A 16,114-nucleotide genomic window follows, 5' to 3' on the forward strand; every position below is an offset into this window, starting at 1 on the left:
TCTGAGAACAGCTGAGAAAGAAGGATAGGAAATTTCAGAACTGCTCAGTCAATAGTCGCTTTAGATTGGCCGTAATGGTGGTGGGAGGTTGAATAAAATAATGCCGGGCATGGGAATCAGTTGACAGTTGTTCATTGTGCAGTGTGTTTAATGTTCGTGGCTCTCCCCCACTAAATGCCAATGACAACTCTCCCCCTGAGTCATCTTCTTCCCACCTCCCCCTCCCACAGACATGTTTGAGGGGAATGGTGCTGCCTTCCTGTGGAGAACACCTCATTCAATAGAGAATTCAGCTCCTTATACGCCACACAATTGAAGCTTTGATTTAGAAACATCAATTCAGAGCTATTTCTTCAAGGGCAGAGAAAACAGCTTTAAAGGTAAAAAATGCTTTAATTTATACTTTGTACCTGAGGAATGCTTTTTGCACAAAACCATTATTACTATAATGGTTACATGTGTCAGACACTTCTTTATATGTTAGAATGAACTGTATACAATTTCCTCTTTTTTTTGGTAATAAAGAGTTGTTAAGTAGCAGTAATTTTATATAGTTCACATAGCACATTGACTCACTTAATCATCACAATAGTTGATGAAGCCCTAATTTCCATTTTATAGGAGAAAACAAAGATATTGAGAGGCTATGTAATTTGCCTAGGGTTCTGCGGACAGCATGTGGGAAAAGTAAGGCTGAGATTTAGGTAGGCCTTCTGGCTACTGGAGTCAATGGCCCTGACCATCATACTCACTGCCCTAACACCCCCTGACAGTGTTGCCTCTTTAGACTTCAGCTTCCGGAACACAGGTGAAGAAAGGCCTTTCCCTACAGAGGACCCAGGTGTGAAATGGCAGGGTCTCTAGGGGTCGCTGTAATGACTTCATCAGATCAGGGAAAGGAATGGAGCTAGACCTTCTAGTGAGGCAGATAGGAGGTCATCTCTGAAGGATGGACCAGGACGATCACCCAAGGAAGCTGACCTTCCTCCTCACTACTCGAATGTGCTAAAAAAGGGAATGCCAGATTTGCATTTTTGAAAGAGCAATCTGATGCCTGGGTGGAGATCACATGGAGCTAGTTACTATGAGAAGACAAGAAGTGGCAAGATTCTAAACAGGCCATATTTAAGGGCAGAGGACCAGATCACCTTCAAGTACTCTGAAAAGAACCTGGCTGCATAGCCTTGGGTAGGTTCTTTCATTCTCCAATTTTCTCATGTGTAGAATAAGAATGAGAATACCAAGCTATACTTCATCTTTTCCCCACACACATATGTACCCTGAAATTTGATTATAAGTCTGATATAATTAACCAGACACCAGACACTCATTAGTGTCTTGTATCCATAGGACCACACAGGATATGGAATTTGCAGTTCATTCCTCCATTCTGGCCTCTGGCGGTCATGCTCCTACACAGCCTTTGGGCCAGATCCCACTTCCCTGTACGTGGCTGGGCCCCGGGGGTGAAGTTCCTTCTCATTGTGTCTGGGTGAGGGTTGGGGGGAGGCACTCACAAAGATTGGGGTTTGCCTGATAGGTAGCATGAGCAGAATCTTTTCATAAAAGTATGTAACTCAGGTATCCAGGTGTTTCACATTCCAGGACTCCTCTGCTGGCCCATACAACTCCCCCTGAGAGAGATGCTGCCTCTGGGAAGAGCGGTCTCAGTGGCACCACCTAGGCCTGATTCCCACATTCTCTGAGCTGCTCCTGATGCTCAGTGCATCCCAGCCCACCCCCAGCCTGCTTCTCCAACAGGACCCACCCTTACTGCTTCCATACACCTGAAGCCAATAGCACACCGCGGGGCTCCAAGTGTGCCCTGTTTGCCTTCCTGGGCAAACCCACACTCCAATCACTCAGACCAGGCTCTAGCACCAGGCTGAGAGTGTCCTTCCTTCAAAACAAAACAAAACAAAACAAAACAAAACAAAACAAAACAAATCAATCAATCTTGTTGCCACTTTTGTGTTTTCCCCTGCTTTCTAGTTCCCTAATATAGCAGTTAGTTGCCACCAGTACTATTCACACCGGGTACAATCCTGCTGGATCAGAGAATTAAGTCTGAATTTCAATATGCCAATGTTCTTTTATACTCGATGCCTTTATAACTAACCATTTGTGCATGTCTATTCAAAAAGAATTCTCATTTCATGACCATCCCCACACACAAGCCCCTCTCCTCTCTGCTTTTTTCCTACCGCACTTGACATCCCCAGTATCCTCTTTGTTTTGACTTGTATTGTCCCTCTTCTCCAACAAAAGGTAAGCTTTGTGCAGCAAAGTAATTTTGTTCAACACTGTATTTCCAGTGAATAGAACATTAACCAGTACATAGTAATTTCTCAGCAAACATGTTTTAAGGGAATGGATAGATGGATGGGTGGATGAATATATTTGTATGGAACCATCCTTGTCCAAAGATGTCTCAAAACCAAGGTTTTATCCATCAAGAGTGAATACATCCAGTGAAACCTCTAGATCTCAAAGAAAATATATTGAGCAGGAGAATTTTCTTAAAATAAACTCTCTAAAATGTATATATTTTGGTCCTTTTGCTTATCAGCAATGAGGGGAAAATACCTTCTTGCTTATCTACATGTAAAATGACAATGAATCATACTTTTCTTACCCAGCACCATTAGTTTCAGGATCATATGCCTTTCTATATATTTTAAAATCGATTCCCAAGTGTTTTTCTTTCCAATATGCACTAAAATCTGCTGTAAAAATGCACATTAATGTAAGTGAATTCAGCAGAATGATTGGACTAGCAAAACAAAATTAATTATTCATGTCATCAGTATTTTCAAATGCAGAATGATTATGAGAACATACATAATTATAAATAATGCAATTATTTTTTAATAATGAAGCCACTGCTAAGGCTCATTAATATTTTTAATAAAAAATAAAATATTTATTCTTTGAAGTTACAAAATGTATTTTGTTAATTTTAAATATTTTTGTGGAAATATTTGTGCACTCTATTTACATTTTTTAAGCAAATAGTATTAATTTTTCATGAGTATATTGAAATCTGCCATGAAGCAATAGTGGTGCCCAATATATACAAATGCTCTTGCTTGAATACTAGTTGAGTTTCTTTGTGGGACATTTCACAAGAATAAAATGCCATTGACTTCTATAGGACATTGCATATGTGAAATATACATCTCTCTGACAACCTAGCAATTCTTTTAAATACCCAACATTTCCTTTTCTTGAGTAGATTTGCTAACTCTACTCTGCGGGGGCGGGGGGGGGGGGGGAAGAGAAAGAAAAAAAAAAGGCCTAACTGGAACCATAGACTTGTTCCAATACATTTCACTCATATTTTCTGATTCAGCTCCACTTCCTAATTTAATTTCTTACTAACAATTGCAAACATAGTCTCTCCAGTCAAGAACCAGACTCTTCCAAGGCCTTCTTCTCTCTCCTTTCTTAAGATTTTTGAAATGAGATGAAAAAGAAAAACCCTATCGAGTCCTGAAATGAGGTTAAGATACCAGTCAGTTTCTGCTTGGAATGTAAAGATAGGGCTTCACTATGTATTATTCTTATGAAGTATGATTTTCTTGCAAAGATGGATTTATATCTGTTGTACAAGAAGATTGCAATATAATTTCTAGACTAAAATGGGAGCTTTTGAGAGTAAAAAAAGGGATACTATGAATAATAATTACACTGGGACATCAGGTACACGAGGGTGATACAGGCCAACCAAGAGGCATGGCCATGCTGTGTAAAAGTCAAGGATGAAATCTGTGCTTCATTAAATAATCATCAGAAGACCTAAGCGCCTCATTGCTAGAGACAATGGAATTTTAGAGCTCAGTATAATTCAAGAGATTCTTGGTTCAATCCCCTTGTAACGAGGTAGCAGGCCAAAGTACAGGGAGGTTAATTAAGCAACTTGTCCAAGTTACACAACAAGGTAGTGATTGTGCTGAAAGTAGAAATCAAGTTTCCTGATTCACTGGGCTCCTTCCATCACACTGCACTCCTTTGAAGTAACAGGCATTGCAATGAATCCATATTCTCTACAGTAGGTATATAGCTTGTAAACTATTCTTAAAGGAAAGCACCTAAAAGATCACAAAATGTGATACAAAGCCTCCACCAGAATAAATGTCACCATCTTGATCTTAAAAGAAATCACAGGGTTCCACTCTCCTTTCTTTACAGACTGGCAACCAACAGGGCTGAATATTGCCCTTTGCATGTTGGTTCACATTTACTTATTTATATAAAGCTACATATATACCCATAAGACATTGCCAAATTACACAGAAGTGGAGGGATCATTTAACAGCCAGAAATATTGCATGAAATTCCTGTCCCTATCCCCAGGAAGCTCTTAGCAGCCTGAAAATCTTTATACTATCAAATATTTGCAAATCATCACTTTCTGAGACTAGCATTATAGGAAATTTCTGGTTTTTTGAGACGAGCCTGTCTTATGGAAACATTTATATGTTAAGTATTCTAAGTAAAACAAATTTTATGAAGTTTATATAATCCATATAAAAGGTATTAATATTGTTATACTCACATTTAAAAAGCCATTTAACCATAAGGGTTGGGAAATGTACTCTCTAGTTCAGTGGTTCTCAATCTTCCTAATGCCACGACCCTTTAATACATTTCCTCATGTTGTGGTGACTCCCAACCATTAAAATTATTTTCGGTGCTACTTCATAACGGTAATTTTGCTACTGTTATGAATTGTAATGTAAATATCTGTGTTTTCTGATGGTCTTAGGCGACCCCTGTGAAAGGGTCATTCGACACCCAAAGGGGTCGCGACCCACAGGTTGAGAACCGCTGCTCTTGTTCATCATAGAAACCATGCCTTTCTAAAGTAAACATCAGTCTGAAAATTGTTCATTAATCAGAGAGAAAAACTTTCCTTTTTTAAGATTTTTACTTTTAAGTGGCAATGTAAACAAGATCTTATGAGAGGACATTTTGATGAATACTATTTTATGTTCTGTGACTCTGTGAAAACCAAAAACACATTTATCCTCTACTGCTTGCCCTGCAGGATAGCCAAAAAAAACCCTCATCTCATCTATTTGAAATGAATCCAATTTAATTCTGCTTGACCAAAAATCTGTTTCCATAGTTCTAAAACATGCAATCACCCCAAGGTACAGTGCCATTGAAGCTAAAGTGGTTCAGTGTTATCACTGAGGAAAATAGACTTTGATTGAGAAAACAGTCCAGGGTGGTGTTTGAAATAAAATGACCCTTGCTGGCACACAATGCAGTAAGGCAGTTGATAAAAGCGCACAGAGATGGTTTGTACTACAGACAGAGTTTAAAGGAAGCTGCTTCATCTGACCTGCAAAAATGGGTCAAAGGTTATAGTCCTGCAATTAGCATTATAAATCACTTAAACTTCCAAGATTTTGACAGTTCTAAGAAAGATAGATTGAAAATCTAGATGTATTAGTTATCTTTATAATTGCAGAGTGATTTAAAAATCAATTGTGAGGTAAAGAAAATTCACAACAAATTATTCTGTTACTCAAAAATAAACTTCTTTCTTTCCTTTGAGTCCCCCCATATACAGGCATTACCTGTAATCACATACAGATCATTATAAAAAAGACAATTTTAAAAACTATTAGTCCAACTTTAAGACATTGTTGCTATAATTGAATATCTGTAACATATTAATCCAAATTATATAATTGCTATATTTGGTCTGTTAAAAAAACCTAAAAATGTAATATCTCTATCTTTTAATGCAACTAGTAATCTTTTATTGAAGTCAATACCTCCTCAAATGAACCAAGTAATTACTAATTGATTAGATCATTTACCTCTATAAAGCACTGCTGTCTTTAAACATGTTATAGCTTATAATAAAAGAGGCTCTTTTAATTGGCAATTACTGAGCAGTTAACTGTTTTCCTTTTATATTAATTAATATTATAAAATACATTAATTTTTATTTCTTCATTTGTAGGTGTTCAGCTTGCAAATAAAATAGCTATTTTACACATTTTCTTAAAACATAATTTCTTAATATATAGCAGTTACTAATTGATAAAATACACAAAAACAAAGCTGATCTTTTTTCCTCCTTATTTTGGGATACATCTGGTTTACCTAGGAACTTAGGCAACTGAATTTCATTAATGATGAAACAAAACTACTAAGAAAAATATCTGGTTCTTTTTAACTTTATTAATAGGACTGTTTCAACTCTGATTATCCTAGAATGCCCTCTTATGAATTACTAGAGGCCCAGTGCATGAAATCGTGTGCAGGTAGGGTCCCTAGGCCTAGACTGCGATTAGGGCCATCTTCTGCCCGCTTGCCAGTCCCCAGTCCCGCCCCACCCTGCCGCTGCCCACCCCAGTTCCCCGTGGTTCCCTGTTTGCCATCCAGTGATTGGAGCCTTCGGGCTGGGGGGAGAAACAGAGAGGTGGTCAATGCACCTCATAGTGACTTGTCAATCAGTTGTTCTGGTCATTACACCATTATGGCCACTGGCCTTTTATTATATAGGATTTTACTTGAATGAAATAGTCTATCAATTGTCCTATGCTTCATTTCTTCTATATATGATTTACCTTAACTTGCTTATCTATAACAATAAAAGCATAATACGCTAATTAGACTGGATGTCCTTCAGGACGAAGCCGGGGCTGTGAGGGAAGCCCGGATCCCGGGAGCCAGAGGGAAGCTGGTGCCCGCAGCTGCGGGGGAGGAAGGCCTACTCTTATACGAATTTCGTGCATTGGGCCTCTAGTTGTTAAATAAACATTAAACCAACAACCACAGTAACTAATCACCAGTGAGATATTGGAAAAGATTATGAAATGGAGCTGTTGAGCAGGAATAAATCTAAAGTCACAAGTGTTTATCCAAGGTGCTAAGTGTTATTATCAACAATCTTATAAACTCAAACAAGATAGAAAAAATCAACAAAATACACTCTAAGCCACATGCTTACTAAAATGTGTTATTCCATAAGGGCAGGTTTTTTGTTTGTTGTTGCTAATGTATCCTCAGTGCCAAACCAGTGTATTTCACATGGAGAGTGATCAATAAATATATATTGATAAAGATCCTTTTAGACTGTCCATTTTACTTTGTGGCCAAATGCAGAGAGAGAGAGAGAGAGAGAGAGAGAGAGAGAGAGAGAGAGAGAGAGAGAGAGAGAGGGATGGCGCACATATATCCATCACAACAGTTATGAATTTACAATTTTTGATCATCTCTCTTAGGACATTTTCTCTTCCTCTATTCTTTTCCTCCACCTTTTCCTTCAAAATAAAAATCAGAATCTATTTTCTTCTTTCTCTTATAAAAATATATTAATTAGTAAATAGGATGCTGATACAACAGAATTTGCTTTCTTTTATTCTCTAATTCTGACACTTGTCTGTTTCAAACACATGAAATAAAAACAATTTAAAAATAATTTTGATCATTCTCATGTCTTTAGAATATGGGTTTCTAGAGAAATAATGTATTTGGAAAAGCTTTATATGGCACCTACTGAAGACACTCTTAAAAACAAAAGGAAACAATCTATTTTGGACCAAGGAGAACACACAATCTGACAATTAACAACAGATTACTGACAAAGGTAGTAAATGTCAATTAGAATGTAATAGCATTTCAACAGCATTCTAATAGCTTTTCATAAAATGTAAGCTCTATGAGATAGGTAGTTTACTTGTTTTCTTGTTCTTCCATGATGCAATGCCAATACCTAAACCAATGCCTGATACATGTTAGGCAATCAAGAAGTATACCTTGATTGAATTTTAATATGCTTCCCTATTGTACAAATTCAACATTTAAAATGTGTTTCAAAAATTGTAGACGTAAAATTGAACACTAAACTCACTTAAGTGCAGTCTAGATGAAGGCAGTTAGCCACATATCATACAAAATATGTTAGTCCAAGCCAGGTTTTAAGTACCATATTTTGGGTCTTTTTCCTCAGATAACTAACAGTGTGCATTTCTTATAGACAGTAAGAGAGTATACAGTATACCAATTGTTCACCATGAGACCCACATACCTACCAACTCAAAACTTTATGACTTCCAAATACAATAGATCTTTTGCGGGCAATTTCTCTTATAAGATTTTCAAATTTGCATTCATTTTATTTTGATGAAATACCAAGCTTGAACAAATAAGGCCTTTCACAACATTAAATCAACTTGTTCATTTAACTTAAACAGTGAAAATCCTATGTAATTAGCAGATAACCCTCTCCGCTTGAGCTTAAGACTAAGGTTACTGAATCAAGACTATCAGCACACAGTGAACAAACCGACACAAAGCAATTTATAAAAGTCCAAATCCCAAACCAACAGTGTATACACATTTCATAGTTAAACTGAGTGCACTGTATTCAGCAAGACTCAAAGGAAACCATAATGCCGGAGATCAGAAAGAATCACATTTTAGAAAAATGCCCCCTTTCATAACCACAGGTCCAACAAGAAGGAATGAAATCCGCACTTACCTGGCTAATGGGCTCTTTCGTGGGGGGCTTTCCTCTTCTGGCTGTGCTGGTGGCCAGGGTTGTGGTGGTCTCCATAATGGACGTGGACATCTCGGACTGCATGGCAGTGGCTGTCGACTCAGTTGTCATAGAGGAAGGCACTTCACCAACCAGTCTCACATTTCCCACTATGGCGATGTTGGCATCATTTTCAGCTGCCATATTCAGAACTTTCAAGCCATTGTAGTAAAGCCCAGAGAGCTGGCCCTGGAAGGGCTGGCCCTGCTCTTTCCCGCCAATTATTATGGTTGCTTGGCTATTGAAGATTGTGAGCTGACGCCCTGTAAAAATAATATTACATACATGCAAAAATGTTGATTGTGAACTCTACATTCTACAAAGGATGATAAAACAGATCTTTCATGGGGTGGATAATGAGAGCAATAAACTATAAGAGAGGCATTTGACTCATAATTCATTGCTGATAAATGAGGTGTCCATGAAATGCATAATCATTGGCAAATACTTGTAAAATTCTCAACTTATTGTAAATGTAGTGCTTTTGCTAAAAGACCAATCAAAGATACGTATTGTCAATCAATTATTAGTGGGTCCCTTTCCCTTTTACCTCAAGATCTTATGCTGTTGGTCTCTTAAGTCTAAACTGATTAATTTAAAAATGTGATATATCTAACATTTCAAGTATTTGTCCTTCTAAAATTACCACTGGTAGAAACTAATCTATAGCAGCTGATATCTAATTTTAAATTTCTGGTAAAAATTTCATAATTCACTTAATGGCCACAGGTATCTATATGCTATTCTTTAGAAATGTTTATTTTTTAAGGCAATAGTCCATTGTTATTGAATTATTCAATTTGTTCGGTAATCACACTGAAAAGAAATGCATGGTTTACACTGAGCATGTCAGAGTCAAAAAAATTCCAAAAATATTTTTCTGATTGGCTTTCAGCAAGTCTATTAAAACAAAATAGAATGAAAAAATAGCTTCAGATGTAAAAAGCGGCTTCAGGAATGATACACAAACCGATGGAGAAATTATGGCTCATTTCCATCAAACAGCAATCCTCAGCAACAGTACCAATATCATCAAATTGAGTATCCAGTTTTAGCAGAGTGTTCTCTGCTCATAAAAAGCATGCACACAACTTTAAGTTCAGTTTTAATTAGGGCTTGTTCCCAAATGCTCTTAGAAGGTTGCAAACGTTAAAGGGACTTCATTTTTGACTGGCAATTCATATTGCCCACTATTTAAGATGCCTACAGTTTAAACCAAGAGTTTTTGTTTTGTTTTTTGTCAGGACCATAATAAAGATATCAGAACTACATATATTTTAGTTAATAATTTAGAGGCTGGAACATGTAATATAATCTATGAATGATTTATCATTTTGGGTTAATGCTTGATGTGAGTACCTTCATAGATTGAGTTAGTGGATTATATTTAACAGTCCCTTTAACCTTAAATTTACAGGGTAAGATTATTAAACAGCTGGTACGTCTAAAAATGTATAGAAATTATTATACAAGGTATGCGAATATTACTATCTGTATTTTACTGTTTTAAATTTGTTTTTAATTTAGTTTTACGGAAAATTTATTTTTTATGTTTATTAGTGTTACAATGAAGTACTACTTGGTTATGTTCAAATTATTTTTTTATTTGAAGTTTTAATCAATGTTTTTTACCTTTGTCGAGTAGCCATTCATCAACTACTCGACCAAGTCGATATGGAATTCGCTGTCTAGCAATCGCCAGGCGCTCGTTATCATTGTTTCCTTTAAAGTTTAAAGAGACATTTCATTGGTTAAAATCTGTAAGGTCAAAGGTTAAAAGTTAATACTTAAAGCTTGAGCTATACAGTTGCCACATGATTTTTTGAAATTTGGAATTTTAAAAAGTGCTACCTAGAACATTTCATGTTTCAGACTTGTCATTCATTCATTTATTTTATTTTAGCAAACAAAATTATTCCTATGTTAATTGAAAATTAGAAATCTGCATTTGAGCTAGGTTATTAAACTTATGTTATAGACAGACCCGAACAACCAATTTAAACAGCATATAATAGCTTTACAAAAAATGACCATTGATCTCAGGGTTTTGTCTTTTTGATGTTTCTTATTAACTAGTTAAACATGTTCAGGTGAAACAGGTTTAAGTTTTCAAAATACATTCAACCTCTGATTCCAGATTAGTAATTTATGAACACCAAACTTAATAACAACTTTGGCACACTGAAGCATCTAAATAGGCCTAGCATACTTTATGTCCTAGTCAGAAAATAGAAATTCATATTCATCTCATTTAACAAAACCACAGAGACTGGATAGTTATTGTATATTCCATACAAATTAGTTTATCAATCGCTTGGACATCACAAGAGAATATATCTTGCATCATCCAAATACATTATTATAGGAAAAGGCTTTGACAAAAGTGACTTTGAGTGCCCTTCAGTTTCATTTAAAGCTTAACATGTTGAAATGTATAGCAATTTGAAAAAAAATTATATGTATGTTTTACATCCTCAAATGTTTGCTTTTATATTAAGCTAATCTAAAGAAGGCATGATAGCTTAAGGAACAAATACAAGTCTCAAACAGTGGTCCCTATGCATAGATCTAAACTAAGCATGAGCCTTGCTTGTTTGAACAAAATTTTTTCTGACAGAAACACAGTTTAAATTGACCTTGAATAATTCTTGCAAATATGTAAGTGTTTTCTCAATCTGTAAAGCACTTAGGAAGAATCTAGGCTGCCACCTCAGTGCTTAATCATGTATACTGAAAGATTTTTACTCCATAAAAATAAACTAACATGAAATTTTAAGCTAAGACATTTTGGCAATAACTTAGATAAGGACTAAGAGGTAAAAGAAACAAGTGGTAGTGATGCCCACAGAAAAGACTGGAGCAGTTTGCTAAGGAACAAAATAGATATAAATTTCTCTCATCTTTAGAATAATTTGTAAGTGCTTCCATGTACTACTCTTATTAAACACTATACTTACCACAATAAGCCCACCACTATTATGCTCACAAATTTCAGAGGAATAGAAAAGTACTATCATTTAGATCTTATAAATTTGTCCTATGAATGAATATATATATATATATATATATATATATATATATATATATCCTCTCTAATAAAATAGTAATATGCAAATTAACCATCACTCCGCTACATAAGCCATGCCCACCAGCCAAGCCACGCCCACCAGCCAATCAGGGCAAGTATGCAAATTAACCCCAATCCAAGATGGCTACAGCCACAGAGAGCAAGGTTTCCCAGGTAACAGAGGAAGCCAAGCTTTCCATAGCCGTTGCAGTCCTAAGCCTCCACTCAAGCTACAAAGTTTCAATTATAGAAGGTAAACAAATGCAAACAAATGGCGGCAGAATGGAGCTTGAGAGAGCAGGCCAGGGTTGCCGGCGGCAACAGGGGAAGCAAAGCTTTCCGCACACCCTGGCTGGGCCCACCCGCTTAAGGCTACAATTTCAATTGTAGAAGGTGAATTAACTGCCCCAGAAATGGCTGCCGCCCCAGGCTACAAAGTTTCAATTGTAGAAGGAAAATAAATTCCAGATACCAGGGCCTCCCCTTGGGTTGCCAGGGGGCATGGCCGGCCTGCAAACCACCACAGGCCCCTCGCTCAGGCTGCCCCACACCCCAAGGGAACCCCCACCCTTATCTGTGACACCCTTCAGGGCAAATCAGCTGGCACCCACCCGTGCACCAGGCCTCTATCCTATTTAATAAAAGAGTAAGATACAGATTGATCATCACTGCAACACACAATATAGCTGCCTCCATGTGGTCAAAGATCCTGCCCCCATGTGGACATAAGATGGCCACCACAAGATGGCCAGCAGGAGAGGGCAGTTGGGAGGCACCCGGCCTGCAAGGGAGGGCAGTTGTGAGGGACCAGGCCTTCAAGGGAGGGCAGTTGAGAGGGACCAGGCTTGCAAGGGAGGGCAGTTGGAGGTGATCAACCCTGCAGGAGAGGGCAGTTATGGGTGACCAGGCTGGCAGAGGAGGGAAGTTGGGGGCAAACAGGCTGGCAGGGGAGCAGTTAAGCATCAACCAGGCTGGCAGCGGAGTGGTTAGGGGGTGATCAGGCTGGCAGGCAGAAGCAGTTAGGGGCAATCAGGAAGGCAGGCAGGCAAGCAGTTGGGAGCCAGCAGTCCTGGATTGTGAGAGGGATGTCCGACTGCCTGTTTAGGCCCGATTCCACCAGGATGGGGCCTAAACGGGCAGTCGGACATCCCTCCAGGAGTCCCAGATTGGAGAGGGTACAGGCTGGGCTGAAGGACAACCCCCCGCCGTGCACGAATTTTGTGCACCGGGCTTCTAGTATATATATAAAACTGAAACTATTGCACACATTATTATTTAATTTAAAATGTAAATATCAAAGTAGAACAAAATATAAAATTTAATAAAACATTTATATCTACTGCTCTGTATTATGTAATTGTTAAAATGTTATAAAATAGTATTTTATCTTATTGGAACATTTTTTGGTGTATTGATAATGGAAAAAAACAATGATACAAATAACTTAAATTCCAAGCCTATCTTCATTTTTAAAAAGGATGCAAAAAATTTTGCATTCTTTTTTGTGTGCTTGCATACCATATATTTGGAAAAGATATATTAAAATTTAAGATTGGTTATAGTAGGGAAATGTGATTATTGATGAATATGTGTTTTTGACTTCTATGTGTTTGATGAAATAAACATGTCATGTGCATAACTTGATAAGCAAAGATGAAATGTTCTTCAAACACGCATATTCTTTGCTATATAGACTTTTCTGTTGCTCAACACTCATTTCAATTCACACTGTTAAAACTCGCCTGGTGACTTTATAATTACGTGGCTCCTCATGATATTTTTCATGCCAGAGTGTTTCCATCATCAGGAATGATCCATTATTCTCACAGACACCACCCAAATCTAGGACGCCAATCATCTCTTGCCCAATTATTATTTCAATATATTAACAAAGCTCTCTGCATCCTCTGGGCAATAAGTTCCACCCATGTTCCACATGTCAGCCAATACCTAATCCAGCAACAAGTCTAACCCTTTCCATTGTCTTCAAGATGAAATCTCAGATCTCTTAAGGAGATTTAGCAGCATTTCCATGATCTGGAACCTTCTCACCCCATCTCATGGCTGACAGTGCCTTGCCTTCCTCTTCTATCCTCACAAGATTTCTTTCAATTTTTCTAAAGCTCTCCTCTTTTCTCTGGGCTTTTATATTTGCAGCTTCTTTTATTTGAAATACCCTTCCTCACTTCTACCCTATCCTTATCTTGCCTTAGCTAAATCTGGCTCATGAATGAAATCTTCTTGGCAGAAGCATTATTTCCTCAGGAGGTCTTCCCTGATGTCTCCACTTTAGATTACGACACCTGAATATATGCTTTCTTAGTGCCCTTCAGAAACAAGCATTGGCTTTATAATTGAATATCCAATAAATATTTTCCCTTAAACCCCAAAGTTCCATGAGGTCAGGTATTATGGGCGGTGTTTATTGTTGTGTTCTTGGTGCTTGCACAATACCTATCATATACCATCCTATGAAATATCTGTAGAATGAAGTAGTGAAGGAAATCTTGTTTTTAATTCTGATAGTTTCTTTAGCACCGCTATCTCTTCCTCACAGCCTAATATCATTCACTAAATAAAAAAAAGGCAAATATTTGTGCCCAGATAATAGATATGTAGGTAAGCTTCCCTTTATACTTTCTAAAGAGAACATCTTATATGTAAATTATAATTTTATTTCCTTAATGATTGTCACTAATTTGAACATCATCCATATCACTGCTTGCTTAATAACAACTTCCCCAGGCCATAAAATAGGTAATTATAGTTATTATTAGTTAGTAATGGAAGAGGAGAGAAAGGTCTAAATAATACAGGTTAAGAAAATTGAAGGCTTAATATATGCTTTTTGAATGACTTTGAAAAAAAGGACATACATATATATACCTACATATATATGTATATGTACACACATACAATTGTCTCTCATATCTTTGGCACTCACATACCAATATGAAGATATGGCATGATTTAAGTCAATAGCTTTTGAAGATACTTGATGAGACTTTGCTAAAACAAGAACATAAAATATGTATTTCTAATAAATAATAAAGAGATCATTTAACAACAACAAAGATAAAATAGAGTAGGCATCAGAGACAGGGTAAAGGCATGATAATTTTCAAGAAAGGTAGCCACACAAATAGGACCATACTATCCCACAGCCCATAAATGTGAAATGCCTTCTAGTTCAGAGATGTTTTTATTAGCTGAAAAATGTGATTTTGAAATCAAAGCACAGATTTTATTTTTTGTTAGGTGATTCAATGGAAAATCAGATGCTGCTAACTTCAATTTAGTGTATGTTGATTTTTTTTCTCTGAAAATTCTTTGTTCTTATACTAGATCTAGAGGCCCGTGCATGGGGAGGGTGAGGAGGGGAGAGCAGGAGGGGGTCCCTCAGTCTGGTCTGCACCCTCTCGCAATCCAGGACCCCTCAGGGGATGTCCAACTGCTGGTTTAGGCCCAATCCTGCAGGAACCACTCACCTGCCTGCCTGCCTGATTGCCCCTAACCACTCTGCATGCCTGCCTGATCACCACTAACAGCCTCTGCCTCGGCCCCCGCTGCCGCGGCTTCATTCTGAAGGACAGCTGGAATGATGTCTGGAAGGTCCTTTGGCTGTCCAGTCTAATTAGCATATTACGCTTTTATTATTATAGATTAAAAACTAATGACTTTCCTAATAACAAAATTATACATAAATACATTGTTAACCAAATGAAGACACATCTAAATAGAATACAGTGACAATGTCCTTTTACAGATGATTCCCAAACCCCTTCTACTATCTATAGATATAAAACCCTAATATGCAAATAGACTGAACAGCAGAACAACCGAACAACCGGTTGCTATGACATGCGCTGACCACCAGAGGATGGGCGTGGAACCCGGCCTGCATCAGCATCAGGTGGCAGAGCACAGAACATGGCGGGCATTGGCCGTGGCTGGATAGTGGAGCAGGTGAGTGGGGTTGCCAGACTACGGTGAGGTGCTGGTTGCTGTCATCGGGGCAAGCCTCTGGTGGTGACTGAAAATTCTTTGCTCCTGTGTAACACGGTCCTGCCAGACACTCATACCTCCTGCTGGCGCCGGCCCCACTTGCACCCACTGCCGGTGCCAGAGCTTCCGCTCACACCCTCTGCCGGCACCTGGTGCCGGCCCCAATCGCTCAGCGCCATCAGTGGGTGTGAGTGACAGCTGCCAGCCCCGGTCACCCCTCAGGGCTTCTCCACCTCCCTCTGATCGTGAGGGGTGATTGGCGCTGTCAGCTGCCTCTCGTACCCGCTGCTGGCAATGACCCCGCTTGCACCCGTAGCTGGAGCCAGAGCCGCCACTCACACCTGCTGCTGGTGCCTGGCGCCAGTCCTGATTACATGGCACCGAGAATGCAAGTGGTGGCTGCCGGCCCCGATCACCCCAGAGGGCTTCTCCACCTCCCCGTACTCCTGAGGAGTGATCTCGGGGCAGCAGCCACAGCT

The 16,114-nt window shown here is 38.4% G+C and overlaps 1 protein-coding gene across 2 annotated transcripts in view; it reads right to left on the minus strand.

The window, feature by feature from the left end:
• Positions 1-16,114, minus strand: part of NRXN1 (neurexin 1) — a 994,129-nt gene that overhangs the window by 102,850 nt on the left and 875,165 nt on the right. For both annotated transcript variants that reach the window (XM_079791723.1, XM_079791722.1), the window contains 2 exons: positions 10,196-10,285; positions 8,507-8,826 (listed from right to left, as the gene is read on the minus strand). In XM_079791723.1, the coding sequence (XP_079647849.1) occupies positions 8,507-8,826; positions 10,196-10,285 (410 nt within the window). The remainder of the gene's footprint in view (positions 1-8,506; positions 8,827-10,195; positions 10,286-16,114) is intronic.

The sequence above is a fragment of the Cnephaeus nilssonii genome, assembly GCF_951640355.1.
Source record: "Cnephaeus nilssonii genome assembly, chromosome: 15".
NCBI lineage: Eukaryota > Metazoa > Chordata > Mammalia > Chiroptera > Vespertilionidae > Cnephaeus > Cnephaeus nilssonii.